Source organism: Ascaphus truei, chromosome 13 (genome assembly GCF_040206685.1).
Source record: "Ascaphus truei isolate aAscTru1 chromosome 13, aAscTru1.hap1, whole genome shotgun sequence".
In the NCBI taxonomy this organism is placed as follows: domain Eukaryota; kingdom Metazoa; phylum Chordata; class Amphibia; order Anura; family Ascaphidae; genus Ascaphus; species Ascaphus truei.
In genome coordinates, this window is record NC_134495.1 from 27,695,258 (window position 1) to 27,717,757 (window position 22,500).

At 39.6% G+C, this 22,500-nt stretch overlaps 1 protein-coding gene across 1 annotated transcript in view; it reads left to right on the plus strand.

The window, feature by feature from the left end:
* Window positions 1-22,500, plus strand: part of LOC142464618 (uncharacterized) — a 33,173-nt gene that overhangs the window by 5,646 nt on the left and 5,027 nt on the right. The window contains 23 exon segments of the mRNA XM_075567987.1: window positions 1-23; window positions 261-608; window positions 2,211-2,232; window positions 3,763-3,942; window positions 4,725-4,822; window positions 4,866-5,014; window positions 5,255-5,472; window positions 6,034-6,413; window positions 7,422-8,063; window positions 8,625-8,690; window positions 9,807-9,991; window positions 10,202-10,706; window positions 12,474-13,115; window positions 13,677-13,775; window positions 14,862-14,992; window positions 15,251-15,677; window positions 16,311-16,416; window positions 17,365-17,872; window positions 17,999-18,171; window positions 18,598-18,792; window positions 19,657-19,788; window positions 19,978-20,175; window positions 20,359-20,724. The exon segment at window positions 1-23 is cut by the window's left edge and continues 240 nt beyond it. Coding sequence (XP_075424102.1) covers window positions 1-23; window positions 261-608; window positions 2,211-2,232; window positions 3,763-3,942; window positions 4,725-4,822; window positions 4,866-5,014; window positions 5,255-5,472; window positions 6,034-6,413; window positions 7,422-8,063; window positions 8,625-8,690; window positions 9,807-9,991; window positions 10,202-10,706; window positions 12,474-13,115; window positions 13,677-13,775; window positions 14,862-14,992; window positions 15,251-15,677; window positions 16,311-16,416; window positions 17,365-17,872; window positions 17,999-18,171; window positions 18,598-18,792; window positions 19,657-19,788; window positions 19,978-20,175; window positions 20,359-20,724 — 5,793 coding nt within the window.

Sequence of the window (22,500 nt, forward strand, 5' to 3'; positions counted from 1 at the left end):
ATGAAGAAGAAGAAGAAGAAGATACAAAAAATGAAGATGCAGAAGTAGCAGGAGATGAAGATGCAGGAGATGAAGCAGAAGATGCAGCAGAAGATGTAGGAGATGAAGATGTTGAAGATGAAGCAGAAGATGCAGGAGATGAAGATGCAGGAGATGAAGATGCAGGAGATGAAGATGCAGGAGATGAAGATGCAGGAGATGAAGATGCAGGAGATGAAGATGCAAAAGATGAAGAAGCAAAAGATGAAGATGAAGAAGCAGATGCAGAAGATGAAGAAGCAGATGCAGAAGATGAAGAAGCAGATGCAGAAGATGAAGAAGCAGATGCAGAAGATGAAGATGAAGATGAAGAAGCAGATGCAGAAGATGAAGAAGAAGAAGAAGAAGAAGAAGAAGAAGAAGAAGAAGAAGAAGAAGAAGAAGAAGAAGAAAAATAAGAAGAAAAAGAAGAAAAAGAAAAAGAAGATGAAGAAGAAGATGAAGAAGAAGAAGAAGAAGATACAAAAAATGAAGATGCAGAAGTAGCAGGAGATGAAGATGCAGGAGATGAAGCAGAAGATGCAGCAGAAGATGTAGGAGATGAAGATGTTGAAGATGAAGCAGAAGATGCAGGAGATGAAGATGCAGGAGATGAAGATGCAGGAGATGAAGATGCAGGAGATGAAGATGCAGGAGATGAAGATGCAGGAGATGAAGATGCAGGAGATGAAGATGCAGGAGATGAAAATGCATGAGATGAAGATGCAGGAGATGAAAATGCAGGAGATGAAGATGCAGGAGATGAAGCAGAAGATGAAGAAGCAGATGCAGAAGATGAAGAAGCAGATGCAGGAGATGAAGAAGCATATGCAGAAGATGAAGAAGCAGATGCAGAAGATGAAGATGAAGATGAAGATGAAGATGCAGAAGAAGAAAATGCAAAAAATGAAGATGCAGAAGAAGATGAAGATGCAGGATATGAAGAAGCTGAAGATGAAGAAGATGCAGAAGAAGATGCAGGAGAAGATGACAAAGGTACAGAAGAAGAAGATGCAGAAGATGAAGAAGATGCCGAAGATGAAGATACAGAAGATAGAGAAGATGCAGATGAAGATAAAGATTCAAGAGATGAAGATGCAGGAGATGAAGAAGTTGAAGATGCAGTAGTTGAAGATGAAAAAGAAGATGCAGATGAAGAAGAAGATGGAGAAGATGAAGAAGATGCAGAAGATGAAAAAAATGCTTAAGAAGACAATGCAAAAAAAGAAGATGCAGAAGAAGAAGATGCAGAAGATGAGGAAGCTGAAGATGAAGAACATGCAGAAGAAGATGAAGAAGGAGCAGGAGAAGATGAAGATGCAGGGGATGAAGAAGCAGAAGATGCAGGAGATGAAGTAGTTGAAGATGAAAAATAAGATGCAGATGAAGAAGATGCAGAAGATGAAGAAGATGCAGAAGATGCAGAAGATGAAAAAGATGCAGAAGAAGACAATGCAAAAAAAGAAGATGCAGAAGAAGAAGATGCAGAAGATGAGGAAGCTGAAGATGAAGAAGATGCAGAAGAAGATGAAGAAGAAGCAGGAGAAGATGAAGATGCAGGGGATGAAGAAGATGAAGAAAATGAAGAAGATGCCAAAGATGAAAATAAAGAAGATGCAGAAGATGAAGATGCAGAAGATACAGAAGAAGAAAATGCAAAAAATGAAGATGCAGAAGAAGCAGGAGATGAAGAAGCAGAAGATAAAGGAGATGAAGAAGTTGAAGATGAAGAAGAAGATGCAGAAGAAGATGAATCAGAAGATGCAGGAGATGAAGAAGTTGAAAATGCAAAAAATGAAGATGAAGAAGATGCAGAAGATGCAGAAGATACAGAAGAAGATGAAGATGCAGGACATGAAGATGCAGGAGATGAAGAAGAAGATTCAGAAAAAGAAAATGCACAAAATGAAAATGCAGAAGAAGAAGATGAAGATGCAGGAGATGAAAAATCAGAAGAAGATGCAGAAGAAGATGCAAAAAATGAAGATGCAGATGCAGGAGATGAAGATGTTGAAGATGAAGAAGAAGATGCAGGAGATGAAGAAGTTGAAGATGCAGGAGATGAAGAAGTTGAAGATGCAGGAGATGAAGAAGCAGCAGATGCAGGAGATGAAGAAGCAGAAGATGCAGAGATGAAGATGTTGAAAATGAAGCAGAAGATAAAGGAGATGGTGCAGAGGCTTACGAGGTAGACCTGCGTGCTGGGTCTACCTCGTAAGCCTCTGCACCATCTCCTTATGCCCAGGACACCACCAGGACTGTTTCCTCTGCACCTTTCTACTGGATGTACTTACCCCTATATGTAAGTTTTTACTGTTATTATTATTAACCTGTTTCAATTAAATCTTGACCCTCGGTGCGCTTTTGTGTTTCATTCCCTGCTGTTGCCCGGCGTTTGGAGCATCCTGCGACGGGACCTGTGGAGGAGGGGTGCCTTCACATCACATCAGCTGCAAGAGGGAAGAGTTGATCCAATACAAGATCCTGTTAGGAAGCAAGAGCGCAGTTTGACTTTATTAATTAAAGATGCAGAAGATGAAGAAGAAGCAGGAGAAGATGAAGATGCAGGGGATGAAGAAGATGAAGAAAATGAAGAAGATGCCAAAGATGAAGATAAAGAAGATGCAGAAGATGAAGATGCAGATGAAGAAGATGCAGAAGATACAGAAGAAGAAAATGCAAAAAATGAAGATGCAGAAGAAGCAAGAGATGAAGAAGAAGATGCAGAAGAAGAGGAAGATGACGAAGAAGAAGGAGAAGAGGAAGAAGCAGAACCAGAAGAAGAAGCAGATGAAGAAGCAGAAGCAGAAGCAGAAGCAGAAGCAGACGAAGAAGAAGATGCAGAAGATGAAGAAGATGCAGAAGATACAGAAGAAGAAAATGCAAAAAATGAAGATGCAGAAGAAGAAGATGCAGAAGAAGATGAAGATGCAGGATATGAAGAAGCTGAAGATGAAGAAGATGCAGAAGAAGATGCTGGAGAAGATGACAAAGGTACAGAAGAAGAAGATGCAGAAGATGAAGAAGATGCCGAAGATGAAGATACAGAAGATAGAGAAGATGCAGATGAAGATAAAGATTCAAGAGATGAAGATGCAGGAGGTGAAGATGCAGGAGATGAAGAAGTTGAAGATGCAGGAGGTGAAGATGCAGGAGATAAAGAAGCAGAAGATGCAGGAGATGAAGAAGATGCAGATGAAGAAGAAGATGCAGAAGATGAAGAAGATGCAGAAGATGCAGAAGATGAAAAAGATGCAGAAGAAGACAATGCAAAAAAAGAAGATGCAGAAGAAGAAGATGCAGAAGATGAGGAAGCTGAAGATGAAGAAGGTGCAGAAGAAGATGAAGAAGAAGCAGGAGAAGATGAAGATGCAGGGGATGAAGAAGATGAAGAAAATGAAGAAGATGCCAAAGATGAAAATAAAGAAGATGCAGAAGATGAAGATGCAGAAGATACAGAAGAAGAAAATGCAAAAAATGAAGATGCAGAAGAAGCAGGAGATGAAGAAGCAGAAGATAAAGGAGATGAAGAAGTTGAAGATGAAGAAGAAGATGCAGAAGAAGATGAAGCAGAAGATGCAGGAGATGAAGAAGTTGAAAATGCAAAAAAGGAAGATGAAGAAGATGCAGAAGATGCAGAAGATACAGAAGAAGATGAAGATGCAGGAGATGAAGATGCAGAAGATGAAGAAGAAGATGCAGATGCAGATGCAGAAAATGCACAAAATGAAAATGCAGAATAAGAAGATGAAGATGCAGGAGATGAAAAAGCAGGAGAAGATGCAGAAGCAGAAGCAGAAGAAGAAGATGCAGAAAATGAAGATGCAGAAAATGAAGATGCAGAAAATGAAGATGCAGAAAATGAAGAAGCAGGAGAAGAAAAATCAGAAGATGCAGGAGATGAAGAAGTTGAAGATGAACAAGGTGCATAAGAAGAAGATGCAGGAGAAGATGAAGATGCAGGAGATGAAGAAGCAGAAGATGCAGAAGATGGAGAAGTTGAAGATGCAGAAGAAGATGCAGAAGAAGAAGATGCAAAAAATGAAGATGCAGATGCAGGAGATGAAGATGTTGTAAATGAAGAAGAAGATGCAGGAGATGAAGAAGTTGAAGATGCAGGAGATGAAAAAGTTGAAGATGCAGGAGATGAAGATGTTGAAGATGCAGGAGATGAAGAAGCAGAAGATGCAGGAGATGAAGAAGCAGAAGAAGCAGAAGAAGCAGAAGATGCAGGAGATGAAGAAGCAGAAGATGCAGAGATGAAGATGTTGAAGATGAAGCAAAAGATGCAGGAGATGAAGATGCAGGAGATGAAGCAAAAGATGCAGGAGATGAAGATGCAGGAGATGAAGCAGAAGATGCAGATGCAGGAGATGAAGATGCAAAAGATGAAGATGCAAAAGATGAAGATGCAAAAGATGAAGATGCAAAAGATGAAGAAGCAGATGCAGAAGATGAAGAAGCAGATGCAGAAGATGAAGAAGCAAATGCAGAAGATGAAGAAGCAGATGCAGAAGATGAAGAAGCAGATGCAGATGAAGAAGAAGCAGATGCAGAAGAAGCAGAAGCAGAAGCAGAAGCAGAAGCAGAAGTTGAAGATGAAGAAGTTGAAGATGAAGAAGTTGAAGATGAAGAAGATGAAGAAGTTGAAGATGAAGAAGTTGAAGATGAAGAAGTTGAAGATGAATAAGATAACGAAGATGCAGGAGCAGAAGCAGAAAATGCAGAAAATGAATATGCAGAAGAAGATGCAGAAAAAGAAGCTGCAGGAGATGAAGATGTTGAAGATGCAGGAGACGAAGAAGTTGAAGATGCAGAAGAAGATGCAAAAAAATGAAGATGCAGAAGAAGAAGATGCAGAAGAAGAAGAAGATGCAGAAGAAGAAGAAGATGCAAAAGAAGAAGAAGATGCAAAAGAAGAAGAAGATGCAAAAGAAGAAGAAGATGCAAAAGAAGAAGAAGATGCAGAAGAAGAAGAAGATGCAGAAGAAGAAGAAGATGTAGAAGAAGAAGAAGATGCAGAAGAAGAAAAAAATGCAGATGCAGGAGATCCAGGAGATGAAGATGCATAGATGAAGATGCAGAGATGAGAATGCAGAGATGAAGCAGAAGCAGATGATGCAGGAGATGAAAAAGCAGAAGATGAAGAAGCAGAAGATGCAGGAGATGAAGAAGTTGAAGATGAAGAAGGTGCATAAGAAGAAGATGCAGAAGAAGATGCGGAAGAAGAAGATGCAGAAGAAGATGCGGAAGAAGAAGAAGAAGAAGAAGAAGAAGAAGAAGAAGAAGAAGAAGAAGAAGAAGAAGAAGAAGAAGAAGAAGAAGAAGAAGAAGAAGAAGAAGAAGAAGAAGAAGCAGAAGAAGAAGCAGAAGAAGCAGAAGAAGAAGCAGAAGAAGAAGAAGAAGCAGAAGAAGAAGAAGAAGAAGAAGAAGAAGAAGAAGAAGAAGAAGAAGGCGATGAAGAAGCAGGAGATGAAGAAGCAGAATATGCAGGAGATGAAGAAGTTGAAGAAGAAGATGAAGAAGACGAAGAAGATGCCGAAGATACAGAAGATGCCGAAGATGAAAAAGCAGCAGAAGATAACGAAGATACAGAAGAAGAAAATGCCAAAAATGAAGATGAAGAAGAAGAATATGCAGAAGAAGATGAAGATGCATGAGATGAAGAAGCATAAGATGCAGGAGATGAAGAAGCAGAAGATGAAGAAGATGCAGAAGATACAGAAGATGAAAAAGATACAGAAGAAGATGAGGAAGATACAGAAGATGCAGAAGAAGAAGAAAATGCAAAAAATGAAGATGCAGAAGAAGAAGAAGATGAAGAAGATGCCGAAGATGATGATACAGAAGATAGAGAAGATGCAGATGAAGATAAAGATTCAAGAGATGAAGATGCAGGAGATGAAGAAGTTGAAGATGCAGTAGTTGAAGATGAAAAAGAAGATGCAGATGAAGAAGAAGATGGAGAAGATGAAAAAAATGCTTAAGAAGACAATGCAAAAAAAGAAGATGCAGAAGAAGAAGATGCAGAAGATGAGGAAGCTGAAGATGAAGAACATGCAGAAGAAGATGAAGAAGGAGCAGGAGAAGATGAAGATGCAGGGGATGAAGAAGCAGAAGATGCAGGAGATGAAGTAGTTGAAGATGAAAAATAAGATGCAGATGAAGAAGATGCAGAAGATGAAGAAGATGCAGAAGATGCAGAAGATGAAAAAGATGCAGAAGAAGACAATGCAAAAAAAGAAGATGCAGAAGAAGAAGATGCAGAAGATGAGGAAGCTGAAGATGAAGAAGATGCAGAAGAAGATGAAGAAGAAGCAGGAGAAGATGAAGATGCAGGGGATGAAGAAGATGAAGAAAATGAAGAAGATGCCAAAGATGAAAATAAAGAAGATGCAGAAGATGAAGATGCAGAAGATACAGAAGAAGAAAATGCAAAAAATGAAGATGCAGAAGAAGCAGGAGATGAAGAAGCAGAAGATAAAGGAGATGAAGAAGTTGAAGATGAAGAAGAAGATGCAGAAGAAGATGAATCAGAAGATGCAGGAGATGAAGAAGTTGAAAATGCAAAAAATGAAGATGAAGAAGATGCAGAAGATGCAGAAGATACAGAAGAAGATGAAGATGCAGGACATGAAGATGCAGGAGATGAAGAAGAAGATTCAGAAAAAGAAAATGCACAAAATGAAAATGCAGAAGAAGAAGATGAAGATGCAGGAGATGAAAAATCAGAAGAAGATGCAGAAGAAGATGCAAAAAATGAAGATGCAGATGCAGGAGATGAAGATGTTGAAGATGAAGAAGAAGATGCAGGAGATGAAGAAGTTGAAGATGCAGGAGATGAAGAAGTTGAAGATGCAGGAGATGAAGAAGCAGCAGATGCAGGAGATGAAGAAGCAGAAGATGCAGAGATGAAGATGTTGAAAATGAAGCAGAAGATAAAGGAGATGGTGCAGAGGCTTACGAGGTAGACCTGCGTGCTGGGTCTACCTCGTAAGCCTCTGCACCATCTCCTTATGCCCAGGACACCACCAGGACTGTTTCCTCTGCACCTTTCTACTGGATGTACTTACCCCTATATGTAAGTTTTTACTGTTATTATTATTAACCTGTTTCAATTAAATCTTGACCCTCGGTGCGCTTTTGTGTTTCATTCCCTGCTGTTGCCCGGCGTTTGGAGCATCCTGCGACGGGACCTGTGGAGGAGGGGTGCCTTCACATCACATCAGCTGCAAGAGGGAAGAGTTGATCCAATACAAGATCCTGTTAGGAAGCAAGAGCGCAGTTTGACTTTATTAATTAAAGATGCAGAAGATGAAGAAGAAGCAGGAGAAGATGAAGATGCAGGGGATGAAGAAGATGAAGAAAATGAAGAAGATGCCAAAGATGAAGATAAAGAAGATGCAGAAGATGAAGATGCAGATGAAGAAGATGCAGAAGATACAGAAGAAGAAAATGCAAAAAATGAAGATGCAGAAGAAGCAAGAGATGAAGAAGAAGATGCAGAAGAAGAGGAAGACGACGAAGAAGAAGGAGAAGAGGAAGAAGCAGAACCAGAAGAAGAAGCAGATGAAGAAGCAGAAGCAGAAGCAGAAGAAGAAGCAGACGAAGAAGAAGATGCAGAAGATGAAGAAGATGCAGAAGATACAGAAGAAGAAAATGCAAAAAATGAAGATGCAGAAGAAGCAAGAGATGAAGAAGAAGATGCAGAAGAAGAGGAAGACGACGAAGAAGAAGGAGAAGAGGAAGAAGCAGAACCAGAAGAAGAAGCAGATGAAGAAGCAGAAGCAGAAGCAGAAGAAGAAGCAGACGAAGAAGAAGATGCAGAAGATGAAGAAGATGCAGAAGATACAGAAGAAGAAAATGCAAAAAATGAAGATGCAGAAGAAGAAGATGCAGAAGAAGATGAAGATGCAGGATATGAAGAAGCTGAAGATGAAGAAGATGCAGAAGAAGATGCAGGAGAAGATGACAAAGGTACAGAAGAAGAAGATGCAGAAGATGAAGAAGATGCCGAAGATGAAGATACAGAAGATAGAGAAGATGCAGATGAAGATAAAGATTCAAGAGATGAAGATGCAGGAGGTGAAGATGCAGGAGATGAAGAAGTTGAAGATGCAGGAGGTGAAGATGCAGGAGATAAAGAAGCAGAAGATGCAGGAGATGAAGAAGATGCAGATGAAGAAGAAGATGCAGAAGATGAAGAAGATGCAGAAGATGCAGAAGATGAAAAAGATGCAGAAGAAGACAATGCAAAAAAAGAAGATGCAGAAGAAGAAGATGCAGAAGATGAGGAAGCTGAAGATGAAGAAGGTGCAGAAGAAGATGAAGAAGAAGCAGGAGAAGATGAAGATGCAGGGGATGAAGAAGATGAAGAAAATGAAGAAGATGTCAAAGATGAAGATAAAGAAGATACAGAAGATGAAGATGAAGATGCAGGAGATGAAGATGCTTAAGAAGAAAATGCAAAAAATGAAGATGTAGAAGAAGCAGGAGATGAAGAAGCAGAAGATAAAGGAGATGAAGAAGTTGAAGATGAAGAAGAAGATGCAGAAGAAGATGAAGCAGAAGATGCAGGAGATTAAGAAGTTGAAAATGCAAAAAAGGAAGATGAAGAAGATGCAGAAGATGCAGAAGATACAGAAGAAGATGAAGATGCAGGAGATGAAGATGCAGAAGATGAAGAAGAAGATGCAGATGCAGATGCAGAAAATGCACAAAATGAAAATGCAGAATAAGAAGATGAAGATGCAGGAGATGAAAAAGCAGGAGAAGATGCAGAAGCAGAAGCAGAAGAAGAAGATGCAGAAAATGAAGATGCAGAAAATGAAGATGCAGAAAATGAAGATGCAGAAAATGAAGAAGCAGGAGAAGAAAAATCAGAAGATGCAGGAGATGAAGAAGTTGAAGATGAACAAGGTGCATAAGAAGAAGATGCAGGAGAAGATGAAGATGCAGGAGATGAAGAAGCAGAAGATGCAGAAGATGGAGAAGTTGAAGATGCAGAAGAAGATGCAGAAGAAGAAGATGCAAAAAATGAAGATGCAGATGCAGGAGATGAAGATGTTGAAGATGAAGAAGAAGATGCAGGAGATGAAGAAGTTGAAGATGCAGGAGATGAAAAAGTTGAAGATGCAGGAGATGAAGATGTTGAAGATGCAGGAGATGAAGAAGCAGAAGATGCAGGAGATGAAGAAGCAGAAGAAGCAGAAGATGCAGGAGATGAAGAAGCAGAAGATGCAGAGATGAAGATGTTGAAGATGAAGCAGAAGATGCAGGAGATGAAGCAAAAGATGCAGGAGATGAAGATGCAGGAGATGAAGCAGAAGATGCAGGAGATGAAGATGCAGGAGATGAAGATGCAGGAGATGAAGATGCAAAAGATGAAGATGCAAAAGATGAAGATGCAAAAGATGAAGATGCAAAAGATGAAGATGCAAAAGATGAAGAAGCAGATGCAGAAGATGAAGAAGCAGATGCAGAAGATGAAGAAGCAAATGCAGAAGATGAAGAAGCAGATGCAGAAGATGAAGAAGCAGATGCAGATGAAGAAGAAGCAGATGCAGAAGAAGCAGAAGCAGAAGCAGAAGCGGAAGTTGAAGATGAAGAAGAAGAAGTTGAAGATGAAGAAGTTGAAGATGAAGAAGTTGAAGATGAATAAGATAACGAAGATGCAGGAGCAGAAGCAGAAAATGCAGAAAATGAATATGCAGAAGAAGATGCAGAAAAAGAAGCTGCAGGAGATGAAGATGTTGAAGATGCAGGAGACGAAGAAGTTGAAGATGCAGAAGAAGATGCAAAAAAATGAAGATGCAGAAGAAGAAGATGCAGAAGAAGAAGAAGATGCAGAAGAAGAAGAAGAAGATGCAAAAGAAGAAGAAGATGCAAAAGAAGAAGAAGATGCAAAAGAAGAAGAAGATGCAAAAGAAGAAGAAGATGCAGAAGAAGAAGAAGATGCAGAAGAAGAAGAAGATGTAGAAGAAGAAGAAGATGCAGAAGAAGAAAAAAATGCAGATGCAGGAGATCCAGGAGATGAAGATGCATAGATGAAGATGCAGAGATGAGAATGCAGAGATGAAGCAGAAGCAGATGATGCAGGAGATGAAAAAGCAGAAGATGAAGAAGCAGAAGATGCAGGAGATGAAGAAGTTGAAGATGAAGAAGGTGCATAAGAAGAAGATGCAGAAGAAGATGCGGAAGAAGAAGATGCAGAAGAAGATGCGGAAGAAGAAGAAGAAGAAGAAGAAGAAGAAGAAGAAGAAGAAGAAGAAGAAGAAGAAGAAGAAGAAGAAGAAGAAGAAGATGCGGAAGAAGAAGAAGAAGAAGAAGAAGAAGCAGAAGAAGCAGAAGAAGAAGAAGAAGAAGAAGCAGAAGAAGCAGAAGAAGAAGAAGCAGAAGAAGAAGAAGCAGAAGAAGAAGAAGAAGCAGAAGAAGAAGAAGAAGAAGCAGAAGAAGAAGAAGAAGAAGAAGTAGAAGTAGAAGAAGAAGAAGAAGAAGAAGAAGCAGGCGATGAAGAAGCAGGAGATGAAGAAGCAGAATATGCAGGAGATGAAGAAGTTGAAGAAGAAGATGAAGAAGACGAAGAAGATGCCGAAGATACAGAAGATGCCGAAGATGAAAAAGCAGCAGAAGATAACGAAGATACAGAAGAAGAAAATGCCAAAAATGAAGATGAAGAAGAAGAATATGCAGAAGAAGATGAAGATGCATGAGATGAAGAAGCAGAAGATGCAGGAGATGAAGAAGCAGAAGATGAAGAAGATGCAGAAGATACAGAAGATGAAAAAGATACAGAAGAAGATGAGGAAGATACAGAAGATGCAGAAGAAGAAGAAAATGCAAAAAATGAAGATGCAGAAGAAGAAGAAGATGAAGAAGATGCCGAAGATGATGATACAGAAGATAGAGAAGATGCAGATGAAGATAAAGATTCAAGAGATGAAGATGCAGGAGATGAAGAAGTTGAAGATGCAGTAGTTGAAGATGAAAAAGAAGATGCAGATGAAGAAGAAGATGGAGAAGATGAAAAAAATGCTTAAGAAGACAATGCAAAAAAAGAAGATGCAGAAGAAGAAGATGCAGAAGATGAGGAAGCTGAAGATGAAGAACATGCAGAAGAAGATGAAGAAGGAGCAGGAGAAGATGAAGATGCAGGGGATGAAGAAGCAGAAGATGCAGGAGATGAAGTAGTTGAAGATGAAAAATAAGATGCAGATGAAGAAGATGCAGAAGATGAAGAAGATGCAGAAGATGCAGAAGATGAAAAAGATGCAGAAGAAGACAATGCAAAAAAAGAAGATGCAGAAGAAGAAGATGCAGAAGATGAGGAAGCTGAAGATGAAGAAGATGCAGAAGAAGATGAAGAAGAAGCAGGAGAAGATGAAGATGCAGGGGATGAAGAAGATGAAGAAAATGAAGAAGATGCCAAAGATGAAAATAAAGAAGATGCAGAAGATGAAGATGCAGAAGATACAGAAGAAGAAAATGCAAAAAATGAAGATGCAGAAGAAGCAGGAGAAGAAGAAGCAGAAGATAAAGGAGATGAAGAAGTTGAAGATGAAGAAGAAGATGCAGAAGAAGATGAATCAGAAGATGCAGGAGATGAAGAAGTTGAAAATGCAAAAAATGAAGATGAAGAAGATGCAGAAGATGCAGAAGATACAGAAGAAGATGAAGATGCAGGACATGAAGATGCAGGAGATGAAGAAGAAGATTCAGAAAAAGAAAATGCACAAAATGAAAATGCAGAAGAAGAAGATGAAGATGCAGGAGATGAAAAATCAGAAGAAGATGCAGAAGAAGATGCAAAAAATGAAGATGCAGATGCAGGAGATGAAGATGTTGAAGATGAAGAAGAAGATGCAGGAGATGAAGAAGTTGAAGATGCAGGAGATGAAGAAGTTGAAGATGCAGGAGATGAAGAAGCAGCAGATGCAGGAGATGAAGAAGCAGAAGATGCAGAGATGAAGATGTTGAAAATGAAGCAGAAGATAAAGGAGATGGTGCAGAGGCTTACGAGGTAGACCTGCGTGCTGGGTCTACCTCGTAAGCCTCTGCACCATCTCCTTATGCCCAGGACACCACCAGGACTGTTTCCTCTGCACCTTTCTACTGGATGTACTTACCCCTATATGTAAGTTTTTACTGTTATTATTATTAACCTGTTTCAATTAAATCTTGACCCTCGGTGCGCTTTTGTGTTTCATTCCCTGCTGTTGCCCGGCGTTTGGAGCATCCTGCGACGGGACCTGTGGAGGAGGGGTGCCTTCACATCACATCAGCTGCAAGAGGGAAGAGTTGATCCAATACAAGATCCTGTTAGGAAGCAAGAGCGCAGTTTGACTTTATTAATTAAAGATGCAGAAGATGAAGAAGAAGCAGGAGAAGATGAAGATGCAGGGGATGAAGAAGATGAAGAAAATGAAGAAGATGCCAAAGATGAAGATAAAGAAGATGCAGAAGATGAAGATGCAGATGAAGAAGATGCAGAAGATACAGAAGAAGAAAATGCAAAAAATGAAGATGCAGAAGAAGCAAGAGATGAAGAAGAAGATGCAGAAGAAGAGGAAGACGACGAAGAAGAAGGAGAAGAGGAAGAAGCAGAACCAGAAGAAGAAGCAGATGAAGAAGCAGAAGCAGAAGCAGAAGAAGAAGCAGACGAAGAAGAAGATGCAGAAGATGAAGAAGATGCAGAAGATACAGAAGAAGAAAATGCAAAAAATGAAGATGCAGAAGAAGCAAGAGATGAAGAAGAAGATGCAGAAGAAGAGGAAGACGACGAAGAAGAAGGAGAAGAGGAAGAAGCAGAACCAGAAGAAGAAGCAGATGAAGAAGCAGAAGCAGAAGCAGAAGAAGAAGCAGACGAAGAAGAAGATGCAGAAGATGAAGAAGATGCAGAAGATACAGAAGAAGAAAATGCAAAAAATGAAGATGCAGAAGAAGAAGATGCAGAAGAAGATGAAGATGCAGGATATGAAGAAGCTGAAGATGAAGAAGATGCAGAAGAAGATGCAGGAGAAGATGACAAAGGTACAGAAGAAGAAGATGCAGAAGATGAAGAAGATGCCGAAGATGAAGATACAGAAGATAGAGAAGATGCAGATGAAGATAAAGATTCAAGAGATGAAGATGCAGGAGGTGAAGATGCAGGAGATGAAGAAGTTGAAGATGCAGGAGGTGAAGATGCAGGAGATAAAGAAGCAGAAGATGCAGGAGATGAAGAAGATGCAGATGAAGAAGAAGATGCAGAAGATGAAGAAGATGCAGAAGATGCAGAAGATGAAAAAGATGCAGAAGAAGACAATGCAAAAAAAGAAGATGCAGAAGAAGAAGATGCAGAAGATGAGGAAGCTGAAGATGAAGAAGGTGCAGAAGAAGATGAAGAAGAAGCAGGAGAAGATGAAGATGCAGGGGATGAAGAAGATGAAGAAAATGAAGAAGATGTCAAAGATGAAGATAAAGAAGATACAGAAGATGAAGATGAAGATGCAGGAGATGAAGATGCTTAAGAAGAAAATGCAAAAAATGAAGATGTAGAAGAAGCAGGAGATGAAGAAGCAGAAGATAAAGGAGATGAAGAAGTTGAAGATGAAGAAGAAGATGCAGAAGAAGATGAAGCAGAAGATGCAGGAGATTAAGAAGTTGAAAATGCAAAAAAGGAAGATGAAGAAGATGCAGAAGATGCAGAAGATACAGAAGAAGATGAAGATGCAGGAGATGAAGATGCAGAAGATGAAGAAGAAGATGCAGATGCAGATGCAGAAAATGCACAAAATGAAAATGCAGAATAAGAAGATGAAGATGCAGGAGATGAAAAAGCAGGAGAAGATGCAGAAGCAGAAGCAGAAGAAGAAGATGCAGAAAATGAAGATGCAGAAAATGAAGATGCAGAAAATGAAGATGCAGAAAATGAAGAAGCAGGAGAAGAAAAATCAGAAGATGCAGGAGATGAAGAAGTTGAAGATGAACAAGGTGCATAAGAAGAAGATGCAGGAGAAGATGAAGATGCAGGAGATGAAGAAGCAGAAGATGCAGAAGATGGAGAAGTTGAAGATGCAGAAGAAGATGCAGAAGAAGAAGATGCAAAAAATGAAGATGCAGATGCAGGAGATGAAGATGTTGAAGATGAAGAAAAAGATGCAGGAGATGAAGAAGTTGAAGATGCAGGAGATGAAAAAGTTGAAGATGCAGGAGATGAAGATGTTGAAGATGCAGGAGATGAAGAAGCAGAAGATGCAGGAGATGAAGAAGCAGAAGAAGCAGAAGATGCAGGAGATGAAGAAGCAGAAGATGCAGAGATGAAGATGTTGAAGATGAAGCAGAAGATGCAGGAGATGAAGCAAAAGATGCAGGAGATGAAGATGCAGGAGATGAAGCAGAAGATGCAGGAGATGAAGATGCAGGAGATGAAGATGCAGGAGATGAAGATGCAAAAGATGAAGATGCAAAAGATGAAGATGCAAAAGATGAAGATGCAAAAGATGAAGATGCAAAAGATGAAGAAGCAGATGCAGAAGATGAAGAAGCAGATGCAGAAGATGAAGAAGCAAATGCAGAAGATGAAGAAGCAGATGCAGAAGATGAAGAAGCAGATGCAGATGAAGAAGAAGCAGATGCAGAAGAAGCAGAAGCAGAAGCAGAAGCGGAAGTTGAAGATGAAGAAGAAGAAGTTGAAGATGAAGAAGTTGAAGATGAAGAAGTTGAAGATGAATAAGATAACGAAGATGCAGGAGCAGAAGCAGAAAATGCAGAAAATGAATATGCAGAAGAAGATGCAGAAAAAGAAGCTGCAGGAGATGAAGATGTTGAAGATGCAGGAGACGAAGAAGTTGAAGATGCAGAAGAAGATGCAAAAAAATGAAGATGCAGAAGAAGAAGATGCAGAAGAAGAAGAAGATGCAGAAGAAGAAGAAGAAGATGCAAAAGAAGAAGAAGATGCAAAAGAAGAAGAAGATGCAAAAGAAGAAGAAGATGCAAAAGAAGAAGAAGATGCAGAAGAAGAAGAAGATGCAGAAGAAGAAGAAGATGTAGAAGAAGAAGAAGATGCAGAAGAAGAAAAAAATGCAGATGCAGGAGATCCAGGAGATGAAGATGCATAGATGAAGATGCAGAGATGAGAATGCAGAGATGAAGCAGAAGCAGATGATGCAGGAGATGAAAAAGCAGAAGATGAAGAAGCAGAAGATGCAGGAGATGAAGAAGTTGAAGATGAAGAAGGTGCATAAGAAGAAGATGCAGAAGAAGATGCGGAAGAAGAAGAAGAAGAAGAAGAAGAAGAAGAAGAAGAAGAAGAAGAAGAAGAAGAAGAAGAAGAAGAAGAAGAAGCGGAAGAAGAAGAAGAAGAAGAAGATGCGGAAGAAGAAGAAGAAGAAGAAGAAGAAGCAGAAGAAGCAGAAGAAGAAGAAGCAGAAGAAGCAGGCGAAGAAGAAGCAGAAGAAGCAGAAGAAGAAGAAGCAGACGAAGCAGAAGAAGCAGAAGAAGAAGAAGAAGCAGAAGAAGAAGAAGAAGCAGAAGAAGAAGAAGAAGAAGAAGAAGAAGGAGATGAAGAAGACGAAGAAGATGCCGAAGATACAGAAGATGCCGAAGATGAAAAAGCAGCAGAAGATAACGAAGATACAGAAGAAGAAAATGCCAAAAATGAAGATGAAGAAGAAGAATATGCAGAAGAAGATGAAGATGCATGAGATGAAGAAGCAGAAGATGCAGGAGATGAAGAAGCAGAAGATGAAGAAGATGCAGAAGATGAAAAAGATACAGAAGAAGATGAGGAAGATACAGAAGATGCAGAAGAAGAAGAAAATGCAAAAAATGAAGATGCAGAAGAAGAAGAAGATGAAGAAGATGCCGAAGATGATGATACAGAAGATAGAGAAGATGCAGATGAAGATAAAGATTCAAGAGATGAAGATGCAGGAGATGAAGAAGTTGAAGATGCAGTAGTTGAAGATGAAAAAGAAGATGCAGATGAAGAAGAAGATGGAGAAGATGAAGATGCAGAAGATGAAAAAAATGCTTAAGAAGACAATGCAAAAAAAGAAGATGCAGAAGAAGAAGATGCAGAAGATGAGGAAGCTGAAGATGAAGAACATGCAGAAGAAGATGAAGAAGGAGCAGGAGAAGATGAAGATGCAGGGGATGAAGAAGCAGAAGATGCAGGAGATGAAGTAGTTGAAGATGAAAAATAAGATGCAGATGAAGAAGATGCAGAAGATGAAGAAGATGCAGAAGATGCAGAAGATGAAAAAGATGCAGAAGAAGACAATGCAAAAAAAGAAGATGCAGAAGAAGAAGATGCAGAAGATGAGGAAGCTGAAGATGAAGAAGATGCAGAAGAAGATGAAGAAGAAGCAGGAGAAGATGAAGATGCAGGGGATGAAGAAGATGAAGAAAATGAAGAAGATGCCAAAGATGAAAATAAAGAAGATGCAGAAGATGAAGATGCAGAAGATACAGAAGAAGAAAATGCAAAAAATGAAGATGCAGAAGAAGCAGGAGATGAAGAAGCAGAAGATAAAGGAGATGAAGAAGTTGAAGATGAAGAAGAAGATGCAGAAGAAGATGAATCAGAAGATGCAGGAGATGAAGAAGTTGAAAATGCAAAAAATGAAGATGAAGAAGATGCAGAAGATGCAGAAGATACAGAAGAAGATGAAGATGCAGGACATGAAGATGCAGGACATGAAGATGCAGGAGATGAAGAAGAAGATTCAGAAAAAGAAAATGCACAAAATGAAAATGCAGAAGAAGAAGATGAAGATGCAGGAGATGAAAAATCAGAAGAAGATGCAGAAGAAGATGCAAAAAATGAAGATGCAGATGCAGGAGATGAAGATGTTGAAGATGAAGAAGAAGATGCAGGAGATGAAGAAGTTGAAGATGCAGAAGATGAAGAAGTTGAAGATGCAGGAGATGAAGAAGCAGCAGATGCAGGAGATGAAGAAGCAGAAGATGCAGAGATGAAGATGTTGAAAATGAAGCAGAAGATAAAGGAGATGGTGCAGAGGCTTACGAGGTAGACCTGCGTGCTGGGTCTACCTCGTAAGCCTCTGCACCATCTCCTTATGCCCAGGACACCACCAGGACTGTTTCCTCTGCACCTTTCTACTGGATGTACTTACCCCTATATGTAAGTTTTTACTGTTATTATTATTAACCTGTTTCAATTAAATCTTGACCCTCGGTGCGCTTTTGTGTTTCATTCCCTGCTGTTGCCCGGCGTTTGGAGCATCCTGCGACGGGACCTGTGGAGGAGGGGTGCCTTCACATCACATCAGCTGCAAGAGGGAAGAGTTGATCCAATACAAGATCCTGTTAGGAAGCAAGAGCGCAGTTTGACTTTATTAATTAAAGATGCAGAAGATGAAGAAGAAGCAGGAGAAGATGAAGATGCAGGGGATGAAGAAGATGAAGAAAATGAAGAAGATGCCAAAGATGAAGATAAAGAAGATGCAGAAGATGAAGATGCAGATGAAGAAGATGCAGAAGATACAGAAGAAGAAAATGCAAAAAATGAAGATGCAGAAGAAGCAAGAGATGAAGAAGAAGATGCAGAAGAAGAGGAAGACGACGAAGAAGAAGGAGAAGAGGAAGAAGCAGAACCAGAAGAAGAAGCAGATGAAGAAGCAGAAGCAGAAGCAGAAGAAGAAGCAGACGAAGAAGAAGATGCAGAAGATGAAGAAGATGCAGAAGATACAGAAGAAGAAAATGCAAAAAATGAAGATGCAGAAGAAGAAGATGCAGAAGAAGATGAAGATGCAGGATATGAAGAAGCTGAAGATGAAGAAGATGCAGAAGAAGATGCAGGAGAAGATGACAAAGGTACAGAAGAAGAAGATGCAGAAGATGAAGAAGATGCCGAAGATGAAGATACAGAAGATAGAGAAGATGCAGATGAAGATAAAGATTCAAGAGATGAAGATGCAGGAGGTGAAGATGCAGGAGATGAAGAAGTTGAAGATGCAGGAGGTGAAGATGCAGGAGATAAAGAAGCAGAAGATGCAGGAGATGAAGAAGATGCAGATGAAGAAGAAGATGCAGAAGATGAAGAAGATGCAGAAGATGCAGAAGATGAAAAAGATGCAGAAGAAGACAATGCAAAAAAAGAAGATGCAGAAGAAGAAGATGCAGAAGATGAGGAAGCTGAAGATGAAGAAGGTGCAGAAGAAGATGAAGAAGAAGCAGGAGAAGATGAAGATGCAGGGGATGAAGAAGATGAAGAAAATGAAGAAGATGTCAAAGATGAAGATAAAGAAGATACAGAAGATGAAGATGAAGATGCAGGAGATGAAGATGCTTAAGAAGAAAATGCAAAAAATGAAGATGTAGAAGAAGCAGGAGATGAAGAAGCAGAAGATAAAGGAGATGAAGAAGTTGAAGATGAAGAAGAAGATGCAGAAGAAGATGAAGCAGAAGATGCAGGAGATGAAGAAGTTGAAAATGCAAAAAAGGAAGATGAAGAAGATGCAGAAGATGCAGAAGATACAGAAGAAGATGAAGATGCAGGAGATGAAGATGCAGAAGATGAAGAAGAAGATGCAGATGCAGATTCAGAAAATGCACAAAATGAAAATGCAGAATAAGAAGATGAAGATGCAGGAGATGAAAAAGCAGGAGAAGATGCAGAAGCAGAAGCAGAAGAAGAAGATGCAGAAAATGAAGATGCAGAAAATGAAGATGCAGAAAATGAAGATGCAGAAAATGAAGATGCAGAAAATGAAGAAGCAGGAGAAGAAAAATCAGAAGATGCAGGAGATGAAGAAGTTGAAGATGAACAAGGTGCATAAGAAGAAGATGCAGGAGAAGATGAAGAAGCAGGAGATGAAGAAGCAGAAGATGCAGAAGATGGAGAAGTTGAAGATGCAGAAGAAGATGCAGAAGAAGAAGATGCAAAAAATGAAGATGCAGATGCAGGAGATGAAGATGTTGAAGATGAAGAAGAAGATGCAGGAGATGAAAAAGTTGAAGATGCAGGAGATGAAGATGTTGAAGATGCAGGAGATGAAGAAGCAGAAGATGCAGGAGATGAAGAAGCAGAAGAAGCAGAAGATGCAGGAGATGAAGAAGCAGAAGATGCAGAGATGAAGATGTTGAAGATGAAGCAGAAGATGCAGGAGATGAAGCAAAAGATGCAGGAGATGAAGCAAAAGATGCAGGAGATGAAGATGCAGGAGATGAAGCAGAAGATGCAGGAGATGAAGATGCAGGAGATGAAGATGCAAAAGATGAAGATGCAAAAGATGAAGAAGCAGATGCAGAAGATGAAGAAGCAGATGCAGAAGATGAAGAAGCAAATGCAGAAGATGAAGAAGCAGATGCAGAAGATGAAGAAGCAGATGCAGATGAAGAAGAAGCAGATGCAGAAGAAGCAGAAGCAGAAGCAGAAGCAGAAGTTGAAGATGAAGAAGAAGAAGTTGAAGATGAAGAAGTTGAAGATGAAGAAGATGAAGAAGTTGAAGATGAAGAAGTTGAAGATGAATAAGATAACGAAGATGCAGGAGCAGAAGCAGAAAATGCAGAAAATGAATATGCTGAAGAAGATGCAGAAAAAGAAGCTGCAGGAGATGAAGATGTTGAAGATGCAGGAGACGAAGAAGTTGAAGATGCAGAAGAAGATGCAAAAAAATGAAGATGCAGAAGAAGAAGATGCAGAAGAAGAAGAAGAAGAAGAAGATGCAAAAGAAGAAGAAGATGCAAAAGAAGAAGAAGATGCAAAAGAAGAAGACGATGCAGAAGAAGAAGAAGAAGATGCAGAAGAAGAAGAAGATGTAGAAGAAGAAGAAGATGCAGAAGAAGAAAAAAATGCAGATGCAGGAGATCCAAGAGATGAAGATGCATAGATGAAGATGCAGAGATGAGAATGCAGAGATGAAGCAGAAGCAGATGATGCAGGAGATGAAAAAGCAGAAGATGAAGAAGCAGAAGATGCAGGAGATGAAGAAGTTGAAGATGAAGAAGGTGCATAAGAAGAAGATGCAGAAGAAGATGCGGAAGAAGAAGAAGAAGAAGAAGAAGAAGAAGAAGAAGAAGAAGAAGAAGAAGAAGAAGAAGAAGAAGAAGAAGAAGAAGAAGAAGAAGAAGAAGAAGAAGAAGATGCAGAAGAAGAAGATGCAGAAGAAGAAGAAGAAGAAGAAGAAGAAGCAGAAGAAGAAGCAGAAGAAGATGCAGAAGAAGATGCAGAAGAAGATGAAGAAAAAAATGCAGATGCAGGAGATCCAGGAGATGAAGATGCATAGATGAAGATGCAGAGATGAGAATGCAGAGATGAAGCAGGAGATGAAAAAGCAGAAGATGAAGAAGCAGAAGATGCAGGAGATGAAGAAGTTGAAGATGAAGAAGGTGCATAAGAAGAAGATGCAGAAGAAGATGCGGAAGAAGAAGATGCAGAAGAAGATGCGGAAGAAGAAGAAGAAGAAGAAGAAGAAGAAGAAGAAGAAGAAGAAGAAGAAGAAGCGGAAGAAGAAGAAGAAGAAGAAGAAGAAGAAGAAGAAGAAGAAGAAGAAGAAGAAGAAGAAGAAGAAGAAGAAGAAGAAGAAGAAGAAGAAGCGGAAGAAGAAGAAGAAGAAGAAGAAGAAGAAGAAGAAGAAGAAGAAGCAGAAGAAGAAGAAGCAGAAGAAGCAGAAGAAGCAGAAGAAGAAGAAGCAGAAGAAGAAGAAGAAGAAGCAGAAGAAGAAGAAGCAGACGAAGAAGCAGAAGAAGAAGAAGAAGAAGCAGGAGATGAAGAAGCAGGAGATGAAGAAGCAGAATATGCAGGAGATGAAGAAGTTGAAGAAGAAGATGAAGAAGACGAAGAAGATGCCGAAGATACAGAAGATGCCGAAGATGAAAAAGCAGCAGAAGATAACGAAGATACAGAAGAAGAAAATGCCAAAAATGAAGATGAAGAAGAAGAATATGCAGAAGAAGATGAAGATGCATGAGATGAAGAAGCAGAAGATGCAGGAGATGAAGAAGCAGAAGATGAAGAAGATGCAGAAGATACAGAAGATGAAAAAGATACAGAAGAAGATGAGGAAGATACAGAAGATGCAGAAGAAGAAGAAAATGCAAAAAATGAAGATGCAGAAGAAGAAGAAGCAGAACAAGGAGAAGAAGCAGAAGAAGAAGACGCAGGAGATGAAGAAGATGAAGAAGCAGGAGATGAAGAAGAAGATGCAGAAATGAAGAAGATACAGAAGAAGACAATGCACAAAATGAAGATGAAGAAGAAGATGAAGAAGCAGAAGATGACGAAGCAGAAGATGCAGGAGATGAAGAAGATGAAGAAGATGAAGAAGATGCAGAAGATGCCGAAGATACAGAAGAATAAAATGCAAAAAATGAAGAAGGTGCATAAGAAGAAGATGCAGAAGAATATGAAGATGCAGGAGATGAAGAAGCATAATGTGCAGGAGATGGAGAAGTTGAAGATGCAGAAGAAGATGCAGAAGAAGCAGAAGATGCAGGAGATGAAGATGCAGAAGATGCAGGAGATGAAGAAGTTGAAGAAGAATATGCAGAAGAAGAAAATGCAAAACATGTAGATGCAGAACAACATGAAGATGAAGAAGTTGAAGATGAAGAAGAAGATGCAGAAGAATATGAAGCAGAAGATGCAGGAGATGAAGAAGTAGAAAATGCAAAAAAGGAAGATGAAGAAGATGCAGAAGATGCAGAAGATACAGAAGAAGATGAAGATGCAGAAGATGAAGAAGAAGATGCAGATGCAGAAAATGCACAAAATGAAAATGCAGAATAAGAAGATGAAGATGCAGGAGATGAAAAGGCAGGAGAAGATGCAGAAGCAGAAGATGCAGAAAATGAAGATGCAGAAAATGAAGATGCAGAAAATGAAGATGCAGAAAATGAAGAAGCAGGAGAAGAAAATCAGAAGATGCAGGAGATGAAGAAGTTGAAGATGAACAAGGTGCATACGAAGAAGATGCAGGAGAAGATGAAGATGCAGGAGATGAAGAAGCAGAAGATGCAGAAGACGGAGAAGTTGAAGATGCAGAAGAAGATGCAGAAGAAGAAGATGCAAAAAATGAAGATGCAGATGCAGGAGATGAAGATGTTGAAGATGAAGAAGAAGATGCAGGAGATGAAGAAGTTGAAGATGCAGGAGATGAAAAAGTTGAAGATGCAGGAGATGAAGAAGTTGAAGATGCAGGAGATGAAGAAGCAGAAGATGCAGGAGATGAAGAAGCAGAAGATGCAGGAGATGAAGATGTTGAAGATGAAGCAGAAGATGCAGGAGATGAAGATGCAGGAGATGAAGCAAAAGATACAGGAGATGAAGATGCAGGAGATGAAGCAAAAGATGCAGGAGATGAAGATGCAGGAGATGAAGCAGAAGATGCAGGAGATGAAGATGCAGGAGATGAAGATGCAAAAGATGAAGATGCAAAAGATGAAGAAGCAGATGCAGAAGATGAAGAAGCAGATGCAGAAGATGAAGAAGCAGATGCAGAAGATGAAGAAGCAAATGCAGAAGATGAAGAAGCAGAT